The sequence below is a fragment of the Orcinus orca genome, chromosome 2, assembly GCF_937001465.1.
Source record: "Orcinus orca chromosome 2, mOrcOrc1.1, whole genome shotgun sequence".
Lineage (NCBI taxonomy): Eukaryota > Metazoa > Chordata > Mammalia > Artiodactyla > Delphinidae > Orcinus > Orcinus orca.
Window position 1 is genome coordinate 134,126,381 of NC_064560.1, and position 27,807 is coordinate 134,154,187.

The following is a 27,807-nucleotide window of genomic DNA, read 5'->3' on the forward strand; positions in this document are numbered from 1 at the left end:
AAAATTGTATGGTTTTGTTCTGCTGTTTTCTCTCTGTTAGCTGCCACAGTTCAGTTTTTTTCAATTAGTAGAACTTAGTTATCTTAGATATAAATTATTATCAATATAAAATTCATTTTAAAATGATTAACTTAAGTCTTCGTATAGGCCAGATAGAGCATTAGTTGATGACAGAGCTCTCAGAAGTTGTTTCCTGAAGTACTCTTTCTTAGGCCTTTAAAGACATTATGTATTTCCTTTATCATTCTCTACACTGCAAGTTTTCCTTAATGTGTGACAGTGTGTGAATTATTGTGTGGTGTGGCACTGGTAGATGACTCTTTTGGTGTTATCTGTTTGTAAAGACCAAACAAAAACATAAAGAATCGTCTCTGGGCTCTTAAACTTCTGAACTGTACTGCTAGAAAGAAATTTTTCTCGTGTTATTTAATGACCTATTCACTAGCAGGCTTATCTTCAGATACAGCAGAGATATGAAATGCCAAGTAAAATTTAACTACCTTTTAGAAAAATCTTATTTTTATACTAAATGAAATATTCAAATTTCCAGTTATTTTCACAAATACAATAAAAGTAATATGACTCATATGGCTTTATCAATTATATAAAATCTTTTCTGAACTTTTCTCCATTGCACATATCTAATACCATAGTACAATTCAGAGAGCTAAACGGAGAATTCAAAGCAAATAGAGGGGCTTCCCTGGTGACGCAGTGGTTTAGAGTCCGCCTGCCGATGCAGGGGATACGGGTTCGTGCCCCGGTCCGGAAAGATCCCACATGCCGCGGAGCGGCTGGGCCCGTGAGCCATGGCCGCTGAGCCTGCGTGTCCGGAGCCTGTGCTCCACAACGGGAGAGGCCACAACAGAGGCCCGCGCACTGCAAAAAAAAAAAAAAAAAAATGTAAATAGAGAAATGGATATAAAATTAATTTTAGTAAAATATTATAATTTATAATGTTGCCTTGCTCCAGAATTCTTTTTATTGTTCCTGTTACGTTGCAAAGTACTTCATCTTTTGTTGGTGTTACTTAGAACAAATTTGTAACTGTAGTTTTTTCTTTTGAAAGCATTTTTATAGATTTAAATCTGTACCCAGTTATTCTTTAGAGAAAGTTATGGTTTAGACTTACATTCTTAAGTGAACAAACTCAAGTTTATTTGAAACAAAACTTAAAAGGTAAAATTTTGAGCTCTCTTTTTCAAATTCTAAATAGAATTCAGGAAGTACATTCAGTCAGCTTGAACATTTGGTGCTTGTGTTTATATTAAGAAGTTCCTGGCCAACAAAAATATCAGAGAATAATGAAATAACTTTAATGTTACTTGCCTAAGATTATCTTGAAAGATTTTTACTTGCCGATCTAGAGAAAGGAAAAGGAAAAAGAAATGCGTATTTTCTGCCTGGGCAAAGCAGCATTTTCCTTAGTGATGGTCCATTTTAGTAACAATAAAATGTTTTATGACCTACAGAAAGTAAAACTTGTAAAATAGTAATGTGTTATCTACAGTTATTTGAATAATGAGATTTAATGTTGCCTCTGTTGTATGAAATCTCTAAGATACAAAACTATTCTTTCCAGAATATTCTGTACAGTTCACAAAGGAAATATCAGTTCAAAGTGGGCAGAATACCATCCCAGTAGGAAGGTACTTTGAATAGGCATAATAGTCACTTAGTAAATTTTCTGTACCCAATGTGTTGTTACGTTCAAAATAATGGTTAAAATGGTCAGATTGAAACATAGCAATAGTATTTCATATCCCCATGCATGTAAGCATGTCAAGGGGCAATCTTCTGTCAACACCAGTGTTATACATTTTATGTTCAAAGTGGAATGTGTTTTGTAAGAAGATAATATAGTATGTCATTGAAAATTTGGAATTTATCCCAGGCAAAATTAAAGCGGTCAGTAAAGTTGTGTGTGCATCCATTTCCCCATTTTTTCAAAGAACACAAGTATCTTATTGGCTAGAAGAATATACATTAGAAATGAAAAAACTCTGTTAGGTCATTTAATCTCATATATTTCTGCAAACTTAAAGTACTATTTTTTAAATAAATCTGCAGAAAGGAAATGAAAAAAAGGGGGTGGGGATTCTTAATTAAAAGCTTACAATTACGGGTGTTAAAAAGCAGACATCCAACAAAGTAAAAAGCCCAAATATGTATTTGTACTAAAACCTGGATACACCTACACATTTTTAAAAATTACGTTTTTTTCTATGGAACCTTGAATAATGCCAAGGGTATTTACAACTATGACACCATTCACAGAATACTTAATCTTCGAATGTGTTTAATTGAAAGGTAAGCATACTGAACTATAGAATGATTAGGTTGTTTTGCTACTAGAGAAGAATTTTGGTTTGTTATTTCTTCTAATATTTAACAAAATACTCACTGATCTCTTCCACAGAATCTACCTGTTACTCGTATTTTAGACAATCTCATGGAGATGAAGTCAAACCCTGTGAGTAGCATATAACACTGTACTTGTAAGTTCTTGAACATACCAGACTATATACAAAAAGTGATAAACTCAGAGTTTGTTGTGGGCTTAATCACAGCAGACTACATGCTGGAAAGGAAAGAGTCCATGTTCTCAAACAGCCTTTTTTAGCCATTATCACAGATAAATGGGAATTGGTTTCTCAGCTGCTACATCACTCTGGCCAGCTTTCATCCAAAGTAAATGTAGATTATATCCTATATATGTCCTAAGGAGCAAGTTTCTATAAATAAAAAAGAACTAGTGAGCATCAGTTGGTGTACTATAAAGAGTACCAGATCAGTTTAATTTTATGAAATTAAATTAGGAGAGGAGTGCATAGTAAAAATTTTAAGTGCATGTATTCAGATGGCACCAAGTTCTTTGGGGCTGAAAGGTAAATTGAGAGAGAAATTGTTTGATGAAGAGCTAAATGGGTAAATAAATATGAGCATTTACTTAAAGAATGGGTTTTCAAGCTATCTGTTTATAATTCAAGAAAGGAATGCAAAAATCATCACAATCTGTTTCATAAAAGAGCCCATCCTGTTACTGTGGCAACTAGAAATAGAGTGGTTATCTGGAATAGAGAAAAGCCGCATGATCAAAACCCTCATCTGGGTTGATCTGAATCACTATAGACTTGGCATCAAGACTTAGGATACCAGGCTGAGAGAGAGAGTGAGAACAGAATCTTCAGTTAAATATGTCATTATTTTGTAATTGTTAAAACATTATTATAACATTAAAGGAAATTAACAAAAACAAATTTTAAAATCTGTCCATGTGAAAACAAAGATATAGTGTTATAAAAAAGCCCAAAAAGGGGCAATTACAGTTATGAAAGGAATGAGAGAATTGTCTATAATGATAAGCTAAAAAGGATTGGATTCTTCTATCTGGGAATCAATATAGAGAAAGTGGTATACAATGTAGTAAAAATAGATTTATTACTACATCCTAGAATATATGAAGAAGGAATGCTTCTTGAAAAGCCTGAGAGAAGTATGATTTATGATTAATTGTCTTATAGACTACTACTTCATAATAGGCAGTAAATTTCTGGAAGATATTACCCCAAACAATAATAAAGATTAAAAATATAAACAAATGCAAAACTTTAGACACCATATCCACAAGGGGTTAGGCAAGTTCAGGATATTTTGTTGCTGTCCCTAATCTAGAAGTCGAGATGATGGATAAGGACAGTAATAATGATAATAGCTAACATTTATTGTGCATTTCTTTAGCCAGGAACCAGTCAAAACATTTTTCATATAGCTCATTTAATCCTCATTCGAACCTTCTAAGAAAAATACTATTTTTTTAAATTATTCTCATTTTATAGATGAAGAAACTGTGGCACAATTAACTTGCCCAAGGACACACAGCTAATAAATGGCAGAGCTGAACAGGCCACATTTTTCACCACTGTGCTATATTGATTAGGGCAAGAGCCATGCCCTTCGTAGAATCATAGAACTTTAAAGTTTAATGAAACTGTAGAATCTTAACTGTGAAGGAGAGGAAACCAAGAGATATTGTGACGTTTCCCAAGGCACACTATTTTTAATAACAGAATTGGAACCAAATACCCACTACTTCTGAATTCCTGCCTACTACTCATTCCAGCATATACACACCTTCCACATATCTGTCATAGACATACAGATGGCTAAATTATAGGTGTTATGTTTCTCCAAGTTCTGTAAGTTCATTTATCAGTTCTATTGACTTGGACTTTATAACTGAAGGCACATTACTACAGACAGATATTTTTTAATTAATTATAAAAAGTAAAATTTTTCAGCGTTGAAAGCATTTTTTCATCCATCTGCTAGATGAGACAGATGCCTGCTTCCTCTCTTATCCCTGTCTTGTTCCCATATTGACAAATTGATTTGGAGGCTTTGAAGAGATTAACAAAGTGTACTAAGTTAGACCTGACTAGTCATCTTGAATATATCGTATCTCAAAGGCTTTAAGATGCTATAACCTAATTCTAGATGAATTCTTATCACTAACGTTTATTAAGTGTTCTTTGATTTGTCTTGATTGGATATAATGAAAGAAAGGGATTAGGCAAGATACCAGGTAAATTTCATCTTCCCTTGTACATCTGGCTAGTAGCGGTTTCCTAGAGCAAAGTGTTGAAGGATTATGGCACTGCCTTTGGGTTCAGGGAGAGTTCTGTGATTGATTAGCATCGTCCACCATTGAATGCAGGACTAGGTAGTGGCAACAATGCATGGTTTGTCATTGATCACGTTTGGGTAGGTTCATCCAGAAAAGAACCAGATAACGTTTCAGAAAAGAATGAGTTCCTTTGGCTGATTGTACCATGGAGGGCAAAGGAGGCAGAGATTAGGAAGTGACTACATTACAAACAGTAAAGCAGTACTTTCCAGCTCCTTTAATATCAAGAAGCTAGTTTCCAATGTAGTATGGAGGTCAGCAACCCCTTATCCACAACTTCTGAAGTCCAAGAGTTCTGAAAACTAAGAGATTTTATATAACTCATTTGGTGGCAAAACCTAACCTTAACTCAAGTTGAGGTTCTTCGTACTTTTGATTTATCCTACTTTATGTTAATATTCATCTGTTTAGCTCCAGAAATATTAACGTGTTAGATGATGGGGTGCTGCCCTCTATGAATATTATATATAGTTTATGCATGATATTATCTATATGCAATTTTTTAAATTCAAAATTCCAAAATACATCTAACTGCAGAGGTTTCAATTATGAGAGATTGTGAACCTGTATTAGGTATTCTGGACATTCAGTAAAATCATAGACATATAATAATAATATAATAAATTCTAAAAGCAAGAATATTTAAGTACATTAGGTTATAAAACAGGTATATTATTTTTCTTAGTTACTTTTTTTTGAAGTATAGTTGATTTTACAGTGTTGTGTTAGTTTCAGGTATACAGCAAAGTGATTCAGTTATATATATATATTCTTTTTCAGATTCTTTTCCCTTATAGCTTATTGCAGAATATTGAATATAGTTCTCTGGGCTATACAGTAGGTCCTTGTTGGTTATCTATTTTATATATAGTAGTATTCTTTTGTTAATTCTAAACTCCTAATTTATCCCTCCACCCCTTCCCCACCTTGGTAACCATAAATTTGTTTTCTATGTCAAAACAGGTATATTTTTGAGAAGCAATATGCATAGTGGTTAAGAGCTGGGGTATTGAAACTAGACTACCTGGGTTCAAATCCTGGAGTTCCCACACTTACTTGTCATGTGACTTTAGGAAAGTTAAAATAAATAACTTCTCTGTACCCCAACTTGCCCATCTGAAAAATAGGGATAATAATAACTACCTCATAGGTGATAGGGGATTATGTAATTTTACTTAGAACAATGTTTAACACATAGTAATTGCTCGGTAAATGTTGATGGTGGTTACCCACTCTACCAAATTAATAGATTCATTAGTAGATTCATCAAGTATTCTTAAAATAAGCCAAACTTGAACCTTCTAAAGAAAAATTCCATAGTCATGATAGAGTTCTCTTTTTTTTTTTAATAGGAAACTGATGACTATAGATATTTTGATCCCAAAATGCTGCGGGGCAATGACAGGTAAGCAGCTCTTGTCTTGTACAATTTGTTGTAGGTTTCCCCACCCCCACCAAGAACGGAAATAACTTTACTGATTTTTTGTTATACATCAGTAACTGCTTATTATTAAAAATTCAAACTATATAGAAAACTGGTAAGTAAACAGTATGTATAATCTCTTTACCCAGAAGTAATCACTGGTAATTATACCTAACACTTTGATGCTTTTCCTTCCAAGTGTAACATGCAAAAAAAATACATTTTGATGTTTGTTGTTTTTAATGAAATGATGGGGGTATTACAAACTATGTGTGGGTGAAGAGAATTTGGATAATCTGTGTGTTTTTAAATGAATATTCTTATTGGACCAAATGAAAAGATGGGAGCTTTATGTTGGATACCAGTTGTTGGCTTTTTATTTAACTGGTCCATAAAATCTAAGCCCCTGGGAATCATTGCTGTGAATACTTCCTTATAGCAATGAAACATTCTGCAAATAATTTATATACTTTATGACAACCATGGTATGGTAAGGTATTTGTTAACTTTATTTTGGATATTATTTTTTAAGATTTAATCCATGGTGGTATGAAGAATAGCCTACAAGATACAGAAAAAGAATAGGCAGAATTAGGAGGGAAAAACCTTCCTGGAGGGATGGTCTTTAGCACCAAAACTTGGGTGAAGCTTCTTTATTGCCTATACCCTATGTTTGGGATCTTTAGAACTTTGTCTTTGCTCTATCCCAAGCTTTCACATCTTTGTAGGTAGTCAGAACAGATAATCTAGTCACTAGAAAGTTGATTATTAGATTGTTTTGGTAACCTAAAAGATTATTCTTTTTTGTGAACTTATCAGAAACACTACCAAAGTTACAAAAGAAGCTGCTGGTAGCAACTGCAGCTGGCAAGAAAGAATTTGACAAAGAATAAATTATAGAAGGGAGAGAATGAGGAGTGACAACTAATGGGTATGGGGCTTCTTTGGCGGGTGATTAAAATGTTCTGAAATTAGACAGTGGTGATGGTTGTACAACTCTGCAAATATTCTAAAAACCAGATTGTACACTTTAAAATGGTGGATTTGCAACTCTTGATGTTCTCGAGCTTACAATTTTTCCTTCCTCGTGTTTGCATCAGTAGATATATTTTGCATTTTAGAAACTTCTGAGAAATTCTTTTAATCTTCCCTATAGTTTATGCATGATAATGAGGAGGAATATTAGCATTGATAAGACAGTGAAACACAGTTTCATTTTTTAATAGACTCAGCCTTCTCTTGAGCTGTCTCATCACAATTAGATCTTGGTTTTTAATAACTAGTAATGCTGTGCTATTTAAGTCTCACGTCTCCTCATCTCATGTCTACTCTTAGAGGAACTTAAAGCACTCTAGAAGGAAGTTTGTGAGGCATTTCTGTCAGGGCAGCTACTGGCTCCTTCTGTGGAATATTGACACAGGCCACAGAAATGAGGAAAAGATGGAACTGTGGAATCAACCTGTGAATAATTGAGAGGTTATAATAGCTCTCTCCCCTTGGTTGAGATTTTCAAAAATGGCTTGTGAGGAAAACCTAAGTTATCTTTGTAAAGCCTATTTTAGCACTCAAAACAAATATATATTTGACTCACAAAAGCTTTGAAAATTGTGTTTATTAAAAGATCTCTTTGACACCAAGAAAGTATTTTTGAAATATATTACAAATATATAAATATGTAATTAATATATAAATATTAAAAAGCTATAGCAAAATACACATCCCTTCTTCCATCCCCTCTTTGCTTCCTAAATCGTTATCCTTCCCATACATGTGTTTGCATAGTTTTTTCACAAATGTAGATACCCACAAACTGTAATCTGTTGAGTATGGTAAAAATTTTACATAATTTACCACTAAAGTATATATTTTATTAATTCACCTTATACTCAGATTTCCACTCCTCGTGGGAACTGTTGCTCAGTCTTTCCTTTTCCCTCTCAGTCTTCTCCTAGAATTTTATTTTGAAGTCAACAAGTTGTCCCATTCCCTTTTAGACACTGAGATATGTACTTCATCTAGCTGTTCCTCTGAATCCCACTTCACTACCTGGCTCAAAGAAGGTGAAGGAAGAAGAATTGTAAATACATAGCTAATAGTGCGTGCGTGTGTCTGTGTGTTTCCCATGCCTATTTTATCCTTAAGTGAAGCTTTGGGTGAAATTTTCGTGTGTGTTTTTTGTTGTTGTTCTTACAGCTCAGTTCCAAGGAACAAAAATCCATTTCAAGAGGTAAGTTCATATAAAAATCCTCTGTCCCTGAAATGGAAGGATGAAAGGTAACCAAGCAGTCTTGAAGAATATCTTTGTCCTAAACATAGCTTCATGATGATTACTGTATGGCAGTCTTGAAAAATCCAATTCCATGTACCTAAGATTCTTTATAAATGACAAATTCAAAAATAACTTTTGGAAAAAGCCCTTTGGATTTATTTGGTATTGTTTAATTGAAGGATGAAGTTTATTTTCCTCAGAATTGTTTCTGAAAAATCTCCACTTCATTTTACTACTCGATAGAAATTAGAAATTTATAAATTTATAGACTTTTCTAAGAAATAAATTTCTTTATAATTGAAGTAGCATCAGGCACTTAGGTAAAAAAATACTAGCCAGCAAGGGATCACATCCTAAGTTGTGGAATGGGCTCCAGACTATACCCCATGTTTGAGAGTTAAAATACTGTTTTAACTATTTCTTTTAACTTACCTATTTTTATTCTGTTTGCATTTTTAGGCAATTGTTTTTGTGGTGGGAGGAGGCAACTACATTGAATATCAAAATCTTGTTGACTACATAAAGGTACATTTGACCTTTATATTCTTTTATCATTTGAGGTTTCACAGTTGTTCCATGTCTTTAACATACTAACATTCTCTGGTGGCTCCCCTGATTCTTACATAACCCCTTTTCTAGAGGTAGTTTAAAAATCCAGCAGATAGGGAAAAATGCCCATATGTTCATTGTTTTCCTGTCACATTTCTGGCCTAAAATTTTACTTGATTTGGAAAATAATGTACCTTATTGATGTAATGTACTTTGCAGCTATCTTATTTTGACTTTAAATGTTTAGATACCTCAAATAAGCCCCTGTTCTAAAAATGTCTCCCTTGGTGAGATGATTTACCGAACCCCATTTACCTGAATAATAAGCACTTTTCTCTCATCTTATTGACCTAAGTCAGCAACATACTTCGAACAAACTTGGAATGTCTGCTTTTTCAGCAAACAGGTGCTTTAGAGGTAGCACGTTAGAAGTGGTGTGCTATTCAAAACTGACAGCAGCAGGGAGTGACAGACAACTAAGCAAAAGAATATGAAGGGAAGGGTGTAACTTGAAGAGCAAAAACACCATTTAAAATGTAGAGGCAGCAGAACTAGTGATTGTTGCAATGACATTTTGTAATCTTCATTTAATTCACTTAATATTGAATAATGATTATTCCTTATGTCCTGTATTACATAAGACTTCAATAAAGGTAGAGGTTTTGGTACAGCAGTAGAAAAAAATACATAGGCAGATGTCACAGAGCTTCAAAACCACCAGGTACCTCCAAGGATCCTAGCTCAGTTGCACATAACATGCTTCAGAATGTGAACCACCACTAAGAGCTATACCTTGGTCTCAGGGGAGCATCCATCTTATACTAGGAGAGGTCTTTTATACCCCTCTCTGTTCATATAGCCAGAATCGGGCTGCATGACTAGGCTCAAAGGCAAAAACCAAGGGAACATAACAGAAACCAGGTGTAAACCATCAATCTGTACAATTTTTAAACAGTGCTGACAAACTAGTGCAAGTTGTCCCTTGGTCTATCTGTGAACCTTGGGCAGGACTATATTAATCTATTTCATTCAGATTTGGCCAAGGGTCAACAACATGATTGGTTCCAGGTGTGTTCCCAAGGATAAACACAGGGTTACAACAGACCAGCTGAAATTAATCCTGTACTTATACCCCATCCTTGGTTAAGCTTTCTTAATTACATTTGTCAGCATTCTTTCTGCTTTTTTCTTTTACATTATAGGACAGAAAAACAGGAAGGATAAAAACCAAAATACTAACAAATACTAACCATTTGTTACACCTGAAATGCAGGTATAACTTTAAAGAAACATTGCAGTTTACCAGATATTCCAGTTTACCAGATATTCCAGTGCAAACTTGTTTTTAATCATGTATAGGCCTCACAACTCTTACCTCTCTCCACCACAGAAATTTTAACTTTGTGAAATGTATTAATAAGTTGAATCAATGTAACAATTAATTGTTTATTAACTAAGTCTAGTTCTTTCTCTGATCAATCACCTCCATCAGAACAACATCAGGGTTATCAGTGGTAGATATGTAAGCCCACCAAGTTATTCTTTACTTGGTTTCAGGTTACAAAATATTTTTTTTACCTTGATTATTACCCTCCACCCACCAAAACATGGTGTATAGGTAGTAGGGCACATGATACTATGACTCATCAGGCATGTAACAGGTATTTTATGTCCCTGTATCCAGGCACCTTTCTTAACAGATCATCAATCAGGTTCATATTTACACAATGGTCTTTGGCTCTTTTGTTGAACAGATTCTTTTGTATGCCTTTGAGCAGCAACAATATCCTAATTTTGCCTCCCAAAAGGGGTCCTCTGAAATATATAAAACCTGTAAAATGAGAATACGTAAAACAAAAGGAAGCATTAGAATTATTCTAGGTGTTTATCCCCTAGATGTTATTGGCATCATCAAAACATAGCACGTGAATAAGCCCAGATTAAATCTTTCATAAACCTCCCAGAACCCATCTTGGACCTTCAGCTTCAAATAAAGGAGGCTATTTCTGCAGGTGTTATGGGCATCTATAAATATAGGTAAGAGTATTATTCTCTTGCTCTCAGCCTCTTGCAAGGTACCAAGATAATATTAGCTTTTTTTTTCTTTTTTTGGTATTATTTACTTATTGGTTACATTCCTGAGAATCAAGACTTCTCCATCGTCCATGTGTCATTAATTCTTACCCAGAATTTGGCCCTTGGTTTAGAAGATGATCAGATTCAGCAAGACGCCTGATCCATAGAGCTGGCAACAGTATGAGATTGGCCAGTACTTTCCCCTTTCTTCATTCCCAGTCATAGGAGGCAGGTTGGATAAGTGCGAGTTTATAGGACTGTGTTATCCACTGGTTAGTACAGATGCAGAAACTATTAATCCCAGTTTACACAGATGAAAAGAAACATCCCATTCCATCATTCCTCAGACAGATTTAGAGGTATTGTCTTGATGTCTTGTTTGCAGTTAATCCTTTCTTCAGACCTTATAAATGTGATTCATGTCCCTGTACTACAGGATCAGGCAGAGAAAAAGAAACATTTTTAGAAATGCAGGAGAAATTTTTAGTGGTTTCTGTGTTACTACCCCACTTCCTCCCTCCCCTGTTTCTCCTACGGTATCTCAACAACCTCTTCGCTGTTGATTCCCCTTTTAGTTAAATGCCTGTTATGTTTTAACACACATTCTGTCATGCAAGCCACTCTTTCTGTCTCTTATTAGAAAGAGATGTGCCTAATTTAGAAAGCAGATGTTTCAAATGTCAGTTTCAGTTTTCAGTCAGTCCACTACTTTGTGTTTGGTAAGGTATATGATGTCGGTCTATTGTGTATGCTTCTTAGCATGCTGTTGAACTGCACCTGCAGCAAAATGGGTTTCTTTGTCAAGTGTTGTATATAAAGGAAGTCCAAATTGAAACAGTTTCTGCTGTGATGTTAAAGGTGTTAAAGGTATTTGCTTTAGTCACCAGGTGTATAAGTTCAAATCCAAAATGAGTGTCTATTCTGGGTAAAACCTATTGCTGTCCACCTGGAACCATAGGTAATAGGCCAGTGTAATTCTATGTAAACATGTATTTGGAATTGCTGGGTCATAATAACAGTGTTTAACCATGTGAGGAACTGCCAGATTGTTTCCAAAAATAATGTAAAATGCACCATTTTACATTCCCACCAGCAGTGTATGAGGGTTCTGATTTCTCCACATCATTGCCAGGACTTATCTGACTTTTTGATTTCGGCTGTACTAGTGGGTGTGAAGTGGTGTCTCATTGTGGTTTTGATTGCATTTCCATGATGACTTAAATGATGTCAAGCATCTTTTCATGTGCTTATTGGCCATTTATATATCTTCTTTGGAGAAATGTTTATTGAGATCCTTTGCCCATTTTTTAATTGGGTTATTTTGCCTTTTTACTACTGACTTGTAAGAGTTCTTTATATAATCTAGATACAAGTCCCTTATCTTGATATATGATTGCAAATATTTTCTCCCATTCTTTGATCTTTTCTCCTTCTACCTGGTGTCCTTTAAAGTACAAACCTTCATTTTTTTCTTTTGTTGCGTGTGCTTTTGGTGTCGTATGTAAGAATTCTTTGCCAAAGCCAAGGTCATGAAAATTTACTCCTGTGTTTTCTTCTATAGGTTTTATAGTTTTTGCTCTTACATTTAGGTCTTTGATCCATTTTGAGTTAATTTTTGTATATAGAAAAAAGTCCAGTTCATTCTTTTACATATGGCTATCCAGGTTGTCCTAGCACCATTTATTGAAAAGACTATTTTTCCCCGCTGAGTGGTCTTGTAATAGAGGGAGGCAGTATGCAGCCCTTAGCACGAAGCCTTTGCTGGGTGCTGTTACTGGGCAACCCATTACCAGGCAACAGTTACTGAGAGACCACTAACTAGAGCCGGGGTTAGGAGGTCCCGCTCAGTCATTGGTCGGCAGAGTGGTGGTCAGGCGGAGCGAGGTAAGAGGCAGATCCTGGCCTCCTCCCTGGGGCCCTCCAGCTCACCTAGCCTCAGGCCAGTGGATGAGCTGGAGGGCCCCAGGGAACAGGCTGGGGGCTGTGTCCTGCAGGGCTCTAGAGCCCTCGCCAAGGCCACCCACTGGCCAGGCACAGGCCTTGAGGCGGCGGTGAACCTCTCCCCCATCCCTACCTCCATGACCTGATGGCGGTGGCAGTCTGCATGGGACACAGTCTGCGGGACCTGGCCCCCGCCATATGGGCGGCCTGAGGAGCCTGAGGGCCAGTTGAGTCCTGGGTGCCTGGCTCCCTCAGTGATGACAGCTGGGCAGGGTCTGGGGACCTGGCCCTGAAGGAGCCACCAACTGAGATCTGCCTCCTCTTAGCCAGGACCTGGACCTTGGAAGGTGAAAGTTGTGCCTTGGGACCTTGCCCTTTCTTGTCAGAACAGAGAATAACATTTGTTTGGTGGAGATTTACAGGAACATGGTTACCTAACCATGACCTGACCTCAAGAACAAAGGATCTGACACCAAGAAGTTTGCAACAACTAACCAAGCCCTCCCTCACTTCTCCTATAAAAAGGTCTTCGCTGAAAGCTTTCAGGGAGTTTGCGGTTTTAAAGGCATGAGCCACCCATCTCCTTGCATGGCCCTGCAATCAACCTTTCTCTGTTCCAAACTTCGACGTTTTGGTATTGTTTGGCCTCACTGTGCGTCAGGCACATGGACTTGTGGTTTGGTAACAGTCTTGGCAGGCTTGTTGAAAATCAGTTGACCATACATGTATGGGTTTATTTCTGGACTCTCAACTCTATCCCATTGATCCATAGGTCTGTCCTTGAGCCGGTACTACACTGTAGTGAGTTTTGAAATCAGGATATATGAGTCTTCCTACTTTATCCTTTTTCAAGATTGTTTTGGATTTTCTGGGTTCCTTGCAATTCCATATGAATTTGAGGATCAGCTGTTAATGGCAGTTGGATTCTGATAGGGATTGCGTTGAATCTGTAGATAAGATGAAAATACTCCCCAAAACTTAACACTATTAAGTCTTCTAATCCACGACGTGGAACGTTTTTCCGTTCATTTAGATCTTTTTCTTTCAACATTTTTTGGTTCCTTTGCAGTTTGTTGTTATTTTCAGAGTTTAAGCTTTGTATTTCTTTGAGGTTTACTCCTATGTATTTTTTTATGCTATTATGGATGGAATTGTTTTCATTTCATTTTTGCAACTGTATAGAAATCTGATTGTTATATATTGATCTTGTGTCCGGCAACCCTATTGAACTCATTTATTAGTTCTGATGGTTTGTGGGTTTTTTTGGATTTTTAGGATTTTCTATATACAAGATCATGTTATCTCTGAATAGAATTAGTTTAACTTCTTCCTTAACCTATCTGGAATGTTTTTCTTGCCTAACTACCCTGGCTAGACCCTCCAGTACAATATTTAAGAGTCCGGAGCAGACCTCTTTATCTTCTTCCTGATCTTAGGGACAAAGCATCCAATCTTTCACCATTAAGTTTGCTGTTACCTATGGGTTTTTCATACAGCCATTAATGTTTAGTAGCTGCTAAGCCATGTAGTTTAATTATCCTGAGAATTCTTTGTTTTTTAATCCTGTTTGGTTTTACTGTTTCCTTTGTTCTGAGTAATCTTCATCTTCATCTTCTTCCTATCATTCAGCCCCATTCAGGGGAAACTGAGCTAGTAGGTCTATGACAGCCTCCCTCATGACATCGGAAACCCATGTTAGTGCAACCTTGTAGTATGAAACAAAACTTACGGCTTATGCCTACAAGAGACTTGTAATTGAGAATGTATCTAACATGGCACTTGATTTATACCAGTTCACAAAACAACGGGCAAGTGCCATTTTTGTTGGGAAGGCAAAGAAAATACTATAATGATTCTAGGTGATTTATTTAGTAATGATGTTAGTCTGACTTACAATGTAACTGCTATTTGGTATAACACTGATGTATTTGATAAAAATTAAATGGATTGATTTTTAACAAGACATTTGATAATACTGATATCAATGACCAAATGTATTGGGAATTTTACTTAAAGCCACCACAAGTTGTTCTTTTGATGGAAGGTGATTGGCTAGAGAATTAACTAGATTTAGTTAATAATTAATAGTTACATTGAATCAAGGTATTAGTACATTAGTTCAATTTTTAATGGCAGGAAGAAATATCAAATTTGTGCATAATTAAGAATAAATTTACACTGAAATATTACTAAACTGAGGTGTTAAAAATTAAAGCTATACCTACCTTACTGGATGATCAAAAGATTAGAATTTTTGTGTTTATCTTTGTTTTTGTATTCTATAAATGCTATAAAAGATGAAAAATGATGACAAATAATTAGAATTAAGCAAGCTTGTCAAGGGTGGAGAGGGAATGTACTTATATAAGCACAAGATTAATCTCAGCTAGTTAATATACCCTGTGCTAATGTTAGGCCAACCCTGAATGAAATGTATTAACTAGTGTTTAAAATAGGCCTGTGCTAGGGTCCAAGCTAGACTAGGGGGCAACTTGCACTAGCTTGTCAACATTCTTTAATGGAAAATGTAAAGATTGATTTGCACCTGGTTTCTGTCATGTTTTCTTGTTTCTGCTGTTAAGCCTATTCACGCAGCCTGATTCTGGCTATGTGATCAGAGAGGTATAAAAAAACCCTTCCTTGGACAAGACTGGGGCTCCACTGAGACCAGGGTATCTCCACTGTATCTTGGTGGTTCACAGCTGAAAATGAAATGTGTCATATTACTGAGATGGGGTCCTGGGAGCTGTGCCTAGAAGTTTTGGACCCCTCTAATGTTTCCCTATGTACTGTGACCTCTACCCTTTTGTGAGTATAGCCTCAAGAATCCCAATTATATGACCCTATTTTATGGCTGCACATACCATCTCATTTTGAAGAAAAGGAGAGTGAGGTGTGACTCTCGTTTTACTTGTTCTCAGAGAAGGTCAGCTAGAACATTTATTCAGCCAGCGATGTTATTCGGCTCATACATCACAGAGAAATGTCCTTATCTTGTATTACAAAGCTGTAATTCTTTTTGTTCCTGATTAATTAATCATATTTGCTTTGTTATGGAATAAGCTTTTTACTTTACAAAAAAAATCTTACAAATTTACATTCAAGTTCACAATACATGTAAGAATTTCAGCATTAAGAACTTACCAAAATTCTCCATCAAAAAGTTTGACTGCTTGTAATTGGGTTCCAACATTCTGTCAAAATTCAGAATGAAATTCATAGAGTTACAGAATGGAATAGGGTATATTAAGACATAAATACTGTATTATCACAAATGAGTCTGAAATGACAGTCCATGCTACTCACACCATATCCTACTTTCAGCGTAACAAAACTTGAAGAATGCTTTCTTCAAGTAGTTACAGATCTTACATTGGAAGAATGTTGGCCTAAGATTTTATAAATAATTGTGGCTCCCATGAAATGTGTCAGTAATCACATTCCTTCTATTTTCAGTGTAAATGGCACTAGAAGTGTACCTACCACCTATATTTTGAAGAAAAAAAAAAAAACTATGCCCATCTCACTCCTTTATTCCATGTAATTTTAGGATAGACATGTGTACACTAAAATCCAATACTCCCCCCCCAAAAAAGTAAAACTTTTAAGAATAACCAAAAGTCTTATTAGGTTTAACCCCTCTTCTTGGGAATATTGAAAATATTACTTGTTACTTGCATCTGAGTTCTGTATCTGATTTTTTTACAGGGGAAACAAGGCAAGCACATCTTATATGGCTGCAGTGAACTTTTTAATGCTACACAGTTCATAAAACAGGTAAAGTGTACTTTTTAGTTTGTTTCTGTTAACATACCCTAAGTTGCTGTTGATATTTTTCAGAAGAGAGCAAGATAATCATGTTCATCTGAACCAGCTGAAACTAAAAGCCATAGAGCTAAAAGAATGTAAGGTTGTACCATGGACAACTATAAAGGAAACTCTTATAAGTAACATTATTTCCATTATCCCAAATCTATGAAAAGGTAAATTTAATTCAGAAAAATTTTAATTGGAGTAGTGTTACTCACTTAGGCTAAATTCATTTCAGCATTTCCTTGACATACTGTCCACATTTCTGACTTTGCCGAGCTGAGAAATTAAGTAACCTTATTAAGGGGTTGTATGTGCTCAGTTGATACAGCAGAATTACATTCACCTTGAAAGTTAATGACAGCAGTAGCTGAGGTGTACAGAGTCTTTACATTCTTTTACTATTGTTTCCATGACTGTTCTCAGTAATTACATTAACTTCAACTTTTTAAAGCTTAAACTACCTGAGAGGCTCAATAGGCTGACCAATAATATCCATTCACCCTTACCTTGGCTGCCATAAAAATCATAACTGTACCCTGTGCTCGTTTTTAGCAGCTCTTCCTAGCATCTTTTTCTAGCACAGGTTTCTTACCCACATTATATGGTTCTTGTATTTTTAACCTTAATGAGGTGGCCCAGTGGTATTGTGAGAATTTCAGACATACAGAAAAACTGAAGAGAATTTGCACTGAACACGTGCATACTCCCCATTAACATTTTATTGTACTTGCTTTATAAGATACCTATCCATCTTTCCATTCTTCATTCTATTCCTTGCTCCAACTGTATTAATTTCAAAGTAAATTGTAGCTATCAGTACACTTCCCCCTTAATACTTCATTGCCAATATCATTAACTAGATTTCATTATTTGTTTAGTTTGTTGTTGTTGTTGTTGTTTTACCTTTGGAGATAAAATTTACAATAGTGAAATACACGTATCTTAAGTGTACATTCCTAACTTTGTCAGATGTTTCGTTCACCTGAGTATAACCCAAACCCCTATCAAGATACAGAACCATTACACCACAGAGTTCCTTTATGGCCTTTGCCAGTCAATCCTTGCTCCTAGTCAAAGCCTGCTCCCAAAACACTGTCTTGATGTTTTTCCACCATAGATTAGTCTTGTCTGTTTTAGAACATCATGTAAATGGAATTTTTCTTCGTTAGATTAACTAGAAGATTCTCAATTTTATTAATTTTTAATGAAGCAGATGATGTTAATGCTAATTTTCTCTATTTGTTTTCTTCTTTTTAACCCTTGAATTTTATTTTATTTTTTTTGAATTTTATTTTTTTTTACACTGGAGGTTCTTATTACTTATCTATTTTGTACTCTATTTGTTTTCTGTTCCTTGGTTTCTACTTTTTATTATTTCCTTTGTGTTGATTACTTTGGGTTTACATTGTTCTTCTTTTACTAGCTTCTGATATTGGATAATCATTAAGTCATTAACTTTAGCTTTTCTTTTCTAAAATAAACATTGAAAATCATAAAATTTAAACTCTTGCCAAACACTGCTTTAGCCACATTCTACAAATGTTGATGTTATGTTTTTATTACCATTGTTGGAAATATGTTTAATTTACCTGGTAGTTTATTCTTTAGCCCATGTATAGAGATCTATTGTTTCAAGTATTTGTGGGTTTCTAGATATCTTACTCTTACTGATTTCTAATTTAATTCCCTTTTTGTCATAGAACATTCTATACGTAAGTTCATTATTGCAGAATTTATTTAAATTCCTTTTCTGGCCCAACATATGGTCTATCTTGTTAAGCACTCCATATGCACCTAAAAAAGAACATGCATTATGCAGAAGTTGAAGGAAGGGTTCTATAAACATTAATTTGGTCAAGGTAGTTGATAGCATTACTTAGATACTCTATGTCTTTATTTTTATTTTTTTTGGTCTAGTTCTATCAGGTATTGAAAGATTGGTATTAAAATCTCTGACTGTGATTGTGGAATTGTCTCTTCCTTTAGTTCTGTCAATTTCTGCTTTTTGTGTTTTTAAGTTCTGTTATTAGGTACATACAGACTTATTATTGTATATTCCTGATGAATGGATTCTTTTATATGCAGTATTCCTCTACATATCTGGTAATGCTCTTTGTCTTGAGGTCTGCTTTATCTGACATTAATATAACCACCCTAGCATTCTTACACTTAGTTTGCATCTTATAACTTTTCCGTCTGTTTACTTTCAACTTGTCTATGCATTTATATTTAAAGCATATATCTTGTAGGTAGAATATAAGTGGATCTTGTGTTGTTTTTTTTAAACCATTATACAGTCTCTTTTAATTGGAGTCTATTGGTCTATTAACATCTAATGTAATTATTAATATGATTAGATTTAGGTCTAGCACTTTACTGTTTCCTCTTTCCTACCTTTGTATTATTTGAACACTTTTTAGAATTCCACTTTAATTCATCCATAGATTTTTTTTTTTAGCTATATCTCTGCATTACAAATTTAGGGTTGCTCTGTTATGCCACTTGCGTTAAATGTAGAAACCTTGCAACCATACATACCCTCAACATTTATGCTGTGATTGTCATATTTTACATCTACATACATCATTAACCTCACAAGACAGTGGACAGTGTTACCATTTGTGCTTCAGTCATGTTTATAACAAAGACATAAATCTTTGCATTTATATGGATATAAATTCCAGTGCTCTTCATCCCTACTTATAGCTTCTCTTTTTTTTTTTTTTTTGGCTGCATTGGGTCTGCATTGCTGCATGTGGGCTTTCTCTAGTTGCTGCGAGTGGGGTCTACTCATTGTTGCGATGCACAGAAATTCTCATTGCAGTGGCTTCTCGTTGCAGAACACAGGTTCTAGGTGCGTGGGCTTCAGTAGTTCTGGCACGCAGGATGTAGTGCACAGGCTCAGTAGTTGTGGTGCACGGGCTTAGTTGCTCCGCAGCATGTAGGATGTTCCTGGACCAGGGCTTGAACCTGTGTCCCCTATATTGGCAGGCAGATTCTTAACCACTGTGCCACCAGGGAAGTCCCCCTACTTATAGATTTTAATTTCCATCTGTTGACTGAAAACCTTTTAGCATTCACTGTAGCTCTGGTATGCTAGCAGTGAGTTCTCTTAATTTTTTATTAGATGAAAATGTCTTTATTTCACCTTTATTCTTAAATAATTATATATATATATATATATGCACACACACACATCTGTATATATATACATATATATAAATATTTTTTCTGGATACAAATTTCTGATAGTTTTTCAGCACTTTAAAGATGTCAGTCCGCTGTCTTCTGTCTTTCATTGTTTCTTATAGGAAGTCAGCAGCCATTCAGATCAGTGTAAATTTTTTTTTAACATCTTTATTGGAGTATAATTGCTTTATAACAAAGTGAATCAGTTATAATTTACCTATATCCCAGTATCTCTTCCCTCTTGCGTGTCCCTCCCTCCCACCCCTCTAGGTGGTCACAAAGCACCTAGCTGATCTCCCTGTGCTATGAGGCTGCTTCCCACTAGCTATCTGTTTTACGTTTGGTAGTGTATATATGTCCATGCCACTCTCTCACTTTGTCACAGCTTACCCTTCCCCCTCCCCATATCCTCAAGTCCATTCTCTAGTAGGTCCGTGTCTTTATTCCAATCTTGCCCCTAGTTCTTCATGACCTTTTTCTTTAGATTCCATATATACGTGTTAGCATACAGTATTTGTTTTTCTCTTTCTGACTTACTTCACTCTGTATGACAGTCTCTAGGTCCATCCACCTCACTACAAATAACTCAATTTCGTTTCTTTTTATGGCTGAATAATATTCCATTGTATATATGTGCCACATCTTCTTTATCCATTCATCTGTTGATGGACACTTAGGTTGCTTCCATGTCTTGGCTATTGTAAATAGAGCTGCAGTGAACATTTTGGTACATGACTCTTTTTGAAGAGTTTTCTCAGGGTCAGATCAGTGTAAATTTATATGTAATGCGTAATCTCTCTCTGGTGCTTTCAAGATTTTATCATTATCTTTGGTTTTCAGCAATTTAATTATAATGTATCTATGCATGACTTCTGTGTATCTTGCTTGGGGATCACTGAGCTTCCTGAGTCTATAAATTTATACCTTCACCAAATTTAGGGAATTTTCAGCTGTTAGTTCTTCAAGAATTTTTATGCCCACTTTTGTCTCTCCTTTTGGGACTCCATTTACATTTATGTTTAACTGTTTATAGTGTCCCACAAATCCCTGAGGATGCTGTTCTTTAACGTCTATAAGTTACTCTGTCTTCAGATTCAATAAGTCTTTCTTCTGCTATCTCCATTCTGCTGTTTGATGTATTTACCAGTTCTTTAATTTTCACTTGGATTTTTTTTAAATGTAGTTTATATTTTTATGTTGAGATTTCCTTTTTTCATTCATTGTGAGCCTATTTTTCATTATTTCATTGAAGATATTGTCCTAGCTGCTTCTAAAACGTGGTCTACTATGGGCCCACTCTTGGGGTCCAGTGGTTAAGACACTGCACTTCCAATGCAAGGGGCACAGGTTCGATCCCTGGTCAGGGAAGTAGGATCCCATATGCCATGCAGCATGGCCAAAAAAAAACCCTGTTCTATTAATTACTACACATGGATCATCACACTGTTGGTTTCCATTGTCTTTCCCCCTAGAGAATGGCTCCATTTTCCTGTTTCTTCATATATTTACTAATTTTAGATTGTATCCTTTACATTTTGAATGTTGTATTTTGGAAACTGAATTCTATTTCTCTGAAGAGTGTTGGTCAAACCCAAAGTTCAAACTCTGTCTCTTGGGTAGCAGTTCAAATCTCACCTGTTTGTTAGTCTGTACAGTCTGTTGCCCCCAAACTCTTTCCTCTGGTTTTTCAGTCCAGAAAGACTGCAGGTTTTCTGTCAGTTTTAGCTGCCAGTATAGCACCAACTGTGGCCTGCCTTCAGGCTAAGAGCCACAGAACCAGAGAACTCAGTCCAGGCTATTCCCTCCTTCCAAGTGTTGATTCTGTTCCAGAAGCCACCTGCTTTCAGTTGCTCCCCATTGCCTACAGGTAGTTGGTTTTTGTATTTGTTTAAAGTTTATAATTTCTATCTCTCTGTCATAGACTTGGTGCAATAGTTTACCCAGCCTTCCAGAATTGAAAGCCTTTTCCCTTCCTTTTAATGATCTTTAGAAATATATTAAATATATTTCTAATTAATTTCTTTTAGAAATAATATAGAAAAGTGAACTGTCAGCAGTAAAGTCACACATGATGTTGTTTTTCTTTACATTTTCATAGTGAATTAATATTAATTTTTTATTCTCAGATTTTTGTTTTCCATTACTTGAATTTACTCCTATATAATGTTTACACATCTTTTTGCCATGACAGTTTTTAAATATCTATGAATCTTAAACATTTGAGTTAGTGGTGAATATTGAATGAAAATGTATTATTCTAGAAATGCAGTGCATGAAATAGAAAGCCTGGATTTTACCATGATAAAAGTGTGCATTTAAGGTGTTTACAAATATAATTCAAGCCCAAGTTTCTTTTGTGATTAAAAACAGTAATATTTATGATTTCTATGTTTTGTTTTAGCTGTCACAACTTGGACAAAAATAACACAGAAGAACCTTAACATGAGAATCTATTTAGAACTTGGATAAATGTAAAAAGTCAAAAGAGCCAGATGTTTCCTTTCTTCATATCAATGTCCTAACAGTGAAACTTAGAGTTATTTGTTAATTTTTAAGGAAATTCTATACTTAATATAATGTGTACTGATTAAAACAATAAAGCATTTCAGAAATAAATTTTAACATTGTACATTATCTCTCCTGTTATGTTTGACAAATGAGAAAGAAAGTACTTTGGAAGGAAGGAAAGCTGTCTGAATATAATGTTAAAATATTAATATAATAACCAATATATTATGATTGAAGCTAGTAAAAGTTTAAGAATGTAATATACAAGTGTTATTTCATTGGTTCATGAATCTCCTACATCTCCTAAATTGTAAGCATTTTAATTGTAAAATTACCTTCCCATGGTTTGTTTCCCATGTTGCCTCTAGATTTTATAGCCACTTTAATGTCTCTTCTCTGTCTGGCACAGCTATGTACATTTTATCACATAAAATCCCTCCTTTATATAATGTCAAAAGTCAAATATTAACAACATCTGGAACAGACAAATACAAAACATTTATCCTGTAAAGTTCTAAATAATATGTAAAAGTAAGTATTAAATTTGATTCTAACCTTCCTATCTGCCTGGCACATAGCACTAAAAAGGAATGTTGATAAGTCATATATCTCAAGGCAGTCATAAGATAAAAGCAAACCAATCGCTCCAGAGAAAAGAACTGTTCCTATTATAAAGGCCAGGGAGCTTTTCCTCCTAATGAGCCTCATCAAGAGAAATCTGTAGTGTTACAGACAACATCCTGATAATAGATAAAACAACAGATTAATTAACAGAACTGCTTCTTTCCACACCCCCACCTACCATGAGTCAATGCTATCGTACCAAAGCACAGGTCAAGAAAAATAATTCTAGGTGGGTAGTGGTTGATTAATGTGACTTATTCCTGGGATGAAATTCAAAGCATGTTTGGACTGCTATAACAAATTACCATAGGCTGGGTGGCTTATACAACAAAGTACTTCTCATAATTCTGGATGCTGGGAATTCTAAGATCAAGGTACCAGCAGATCCACTGTCTGGTGAGAACCTTCTTCCTGATTTGCAGACAGCCATGTGTCCTCACATGGTGGAGAGTACAGAGCAAGCTCTGGTCCCTCCATCCCCTTTTAAAGGCACTAATCCCATTGTGGGGACTCCACCCCATGACCTCATCCAAACCCAGTTACCTCCCAAAGACCCTACCTCCAAATACCATTACATTGGGGAAAAGACAGTCTCTTCAATAAATGGTGCTGGGAAAACTGGACAGCTACATGTAAAAGAATGAAATTAGAACATTCTTTAACACCATACACAAAAACAAACTCAAAATGGATTAAAGACCTAAATGTAAGACCTAATACTATAAAGCTCTTAGAGGAAAACATAGGCAGAACAATTTTTGACATAAATGGCACAATATCTTTTTTCATCTGTCTCCTAGAGCAATGGAGATAAAGACAAAAATAAACAAATGGGCCCTAATTAAACTCAAAAGCTTTTTTGCACACAAAGGAAACCATAAAAAAAATGAAAAGACAACCCACAGAATGGGAGAAAATATTCGCAAACATTGTTACCGAGAAGAGATTCATTTCCAAAATTTACAGACAGCTCATGCATCTCAATATCAAAAAAACAAACAACCCAATCAGAAAGTGGACAGAGACCTGAATAGACATTTCTCCAAAGGAAACGTACAGGTGGCCAACAGGCACGTGAGAAGATGCTCAACATTGCTGATTATTAAAGAAATGCAAATCAAAACTACAATGAGACATCACCTCACACTAGTCAGAATGGCCATCATCAAAAAGTCTACAAACAATAAATGCTGGAGTGGGTGTGGAGGAAAGGGAACATAAATGTCCCTAAGTGCAACCTAAATGTCCCTCAACAGAGGAATGGATAAGGAAGACGTGGTACATACATACAATGGAATATTATTCAGCCATTAAAAATAATGAAATAATGCCATACTGCCATTCACAGCAACATGAATAGACCTGGAGATTATCATAATAGGTGAAGTAAATCAGAGAAAGACAAATATCATATGATATTGCTTATATGGGAAAGCTAAAAAAAAAATTATACAAATGAACTTATTTACAAAACAGAAACAGACTTAGAAAACAAACTTATGGTTACCAAAGGGGAAAGGTCGGGGGGGAGGGATAAATTGGGAGTTGGGATTGACATATACACAGTACTACATTTAAAATAGACAACAAACAAGGACTATATAGCACAGGGAACTCTGCTCAATATTCTGTAACAACCTAAATGGGAAAAGAATTTGAAAAAGAATAGATATGTGTATATGTATAACAGAATCACTTTGCTGTACACCTGAAACTAACACAACATTGTAAATCAACTGTACTCCAATACAAAACAAAGATAAATACCATTACATCGGTGATTAAGACTTTAGCATTTGAATTTGTGCGAGACACATTCAGTCCATAGCACTACATCTGTCAAAGTGGCTGGCACTCAGCGCTTCAGGAGAGACCATTATGCAAAGACAATAAGGCTAATCAAGGTGATAAGCTACAGAGGAGAAAAAGCAATGTCCCTGTCTCCTTAGAAATGGAGAAGTCAGAATCTAAATAAATGTACAGAATGCTCTTTTCTTGTTACCTTTGCATTTTAAAATGAGGGTCAGAATGGCCATCATTAAAAAGTCTACAACTGAATGCTGGAGAGGGTGTGGAGAAAAGGAAACCCTCCTACACTGTTGGTGGGAATGTAAGTTGGTACAACCATTATGGAAAACATTATGGAGGTTCCTCAGAAAACTAAAAATATTGAATACAATTACCATATGATCCAGCAATCCCACTCCTAGGAATATACCTGGAAAAAACTCTAAGCTACATGCAAAAGAATGAAATTAGAACACTTCCTAACAACATACACAAAAATAAACTCAAAATGGATTAAAGATCTAAATGTAAGGCCAGACACCATAAAACTCTTAGAGGAAAACAGAGGCACAACACTATATGACAAATCACAGCAAGATCTTTTTTGACCCACCTCCTAGAGTAATGGAAATAAAAAATAAATGAATGGGACCTAATGAAACTTAAAAGCTTTTGCAAAGGAAACCATAAACAAGATGAAAAGACAACCCTCAGAATGGGAGAAAATATTTGCAAATGAAGCAACTGACAAAGAATCAATCTCCAAAATATACAAGCAGCTCATGCAGCTCAATATCAAAAAAAAACAATCCAATCCAAAAATGGGTGGAAGGCCTAAATAGACAGTTCTCCAAAGAAGACATAAAGATTGCCAACAAACACATGAAAAGATGCTCAGCATCACTAATCATTAGAGAAATGCAAATCAAAAGTACAATGAGGGATCCCTCACACTGGTCAGAATGGCCATCATCAAAACATCTACAAACAATAAATGCTGGAGAGGGTGTGGAGAAGAGGGAACCCTCTTGCACTGTTGGTAGGAATGTAAATTGATACAGCCACTATGGAGAACAGTATGAAGGTTCCTTAAAAATCTAAAAATACAACTACCATATGACCCAGCAATCCTACTACTGGGCATATACCCTGAGAAAAACATAATTCAAAAAGATACATGTACCACAATGTTCATTGCAGCACTATTTACAATAGCCAGGACATGGAAGCAACCTAGATGTCCATTGACAGATGAATGGATAAAGAAGAAGTGGGGCTTCCCTGGTGGCGCAGCGGTTGAGAGTCCGCCTGCCGATACAGGGGACACGGGTTCGTGCCCCAGTCTGGAAGGATCCCACGTGCCGCGGAGTAGCTGGGCCCATGAGCCATGGCCGCTGAGCCTGCACATCTGGAGCCTGTGCTCCGCAACGGGAGAGGCCACAACAGTGAGAGGCCTGCATACCACAAAAAAAAAAAAAAGTGGCACATATATACAATGGAATATTACTCATCCATAAAAAGGAATGAAATTGAGTTACTTGTAGTGAGGTGGATGGACCTAGAGTCTGTCATACAGAGTGAAGTAAGAAAGAAAAAAACAAATACTGTATGCTAACACACATATATGGAATCTAAAAAAATGGTACTGATGAACCTGGTGGCAGGGCAGGAATAAAAACACGTAGAGAAGGGGCTTGAGGACATGGGGAAGGGGAAGCTGGGACAAAGTGAGAGAGTAGCATTGACATACATAATATGTCAAATATAATATGGATGGCTAGTGGGAAGCTGTTGCATAGCACAGGGAGATCAGCTCGATGCTTTGTGACCACCTAGAGGGGTGGGATAGGGAGGGTGGGAGGGAGGCTCAAGAGAGGGGATATGGGGATATATGTATACATATAGCTGATTCATTTTGTTGTGTGGCAGAAACTAACACAACATTGTAAAGCAATTATACTCCCATAAAGATTAAAAAAACTAAACAACAACAAAAAAACATAATCCACTGTTTGAAGCAAATATAAAACAGTATATTAAAAAAAACCAAAAAAGCAAAAAGATACATGCACCCCTGTGTTCATAGTAGCACTAGTCACAATAGCCAAAACATGGAAACAACCTAAAGTCCATCAACTGATGAATGGATAAAGAAGATGTGGTACATATACACAATGGCCATTAAAAAAGAAGGAAATAATGCTATTTGCAGCAACATGGATGCAGCTAGGGATTATCATACTAAGTGAAGTAAGTCAGAAAGACAAATACCATACGATATCACTTATATGTGGAATCTAAAATATGGCACAGTGAACCTATCTACAAAACAGAAACAGACTCACAGACATAGAGAACAGAATTGTGGTTGCCAAGGGGGAGTGGGGGAGGGAGAGGGATGGACTGGGAGTTTGGGGTTGGTAGATGTAAGCTATTACATTTAGAATGGGTAAACAGCAAGGTCCTAATGTATAGCACAGGGAACTATATTCAATATCCTGTGATAAACCATAATGGAAAAGAATATAAAAATATATAAGTATGTCTATAACTGAGTCACTTTGCTGTACAGCAGAGATTACCACAACACTGTAAATCAACTCTACTTCAATTTTTAAAATTGAAGAAAAAAATGAGTTAGGAAAATAGTCTTGTCAATGAATGTAAAATAATTTCTTTCAAGCTTGCCTTAAATTCATATAAAATATTCTGATACAGAAACCTTTTTGTGGGACTATAAAGGTTTTGGGCCTTTTAAAGAAATCTCTGGGGAAACTTTGGCCTTTCTCAAACTATCCAAGCTTAGTCCCATCTGTCCTGGTGTGCATTACCTAGCATGGTCATCCACAATATTGCCAGGGTCACAGTTGCTCGTATCTTGGGCTAGGGAGCCCAGCAAGTCTGAACCAGCAAGGCCAGAGCTTGACTGATTCAGAAACC

At 35.8% G+C, this 27,807-nt stretch overlaps 1 protein-coding gene across 8 annotated transcripts in view; it reads left to right on the plus strand.

Annotated features, from left to right (window-relative positions):
* Positions 1-22,576, plus strand: part of SCFD1 (sec1 family domain containing 1) — a 135,113-nt gene extending 112,537 nt beyond the window's left edge. For 3 of the 8 annotated variants that reach the window (XM_004282144.4, XM_049706795.1, XM_049706796.1), the window contains 6 exons: positions 2,420-2,473; positions 6,040-6,092; positions 8,304-8,337; positions 8,839-8,904; positions 16,654-16,722; positions 22,349-22,576. In XM_004282144.4, coding sequence (XP_004282192.3) covers positions 2,420-2,473; positions 6,040-6,092; positions 8,304-8,337; positions 8,839-8,904; positions 16,654-16,722; positions 22,349-22,372 — 300 coding nt within the window. In that variant the 3' untranslated portion in view covers positions 22,373-22,576. Of the gene's footprint in view, positions 1-2,419; positions 2,474-6,039; positions 6,093-8,104; positions 8,905-16,653; positions 16,929-22,348 lie in introns of those variants that run through there. The other 5 variants (XR_007475940.1, XR_007475938.1, XR_004478267.2 and 2 more) reach the window with 4 other exon arrangements.
* Positions 22,577-27,807: the final 5,231 nt, after the last annotated feature.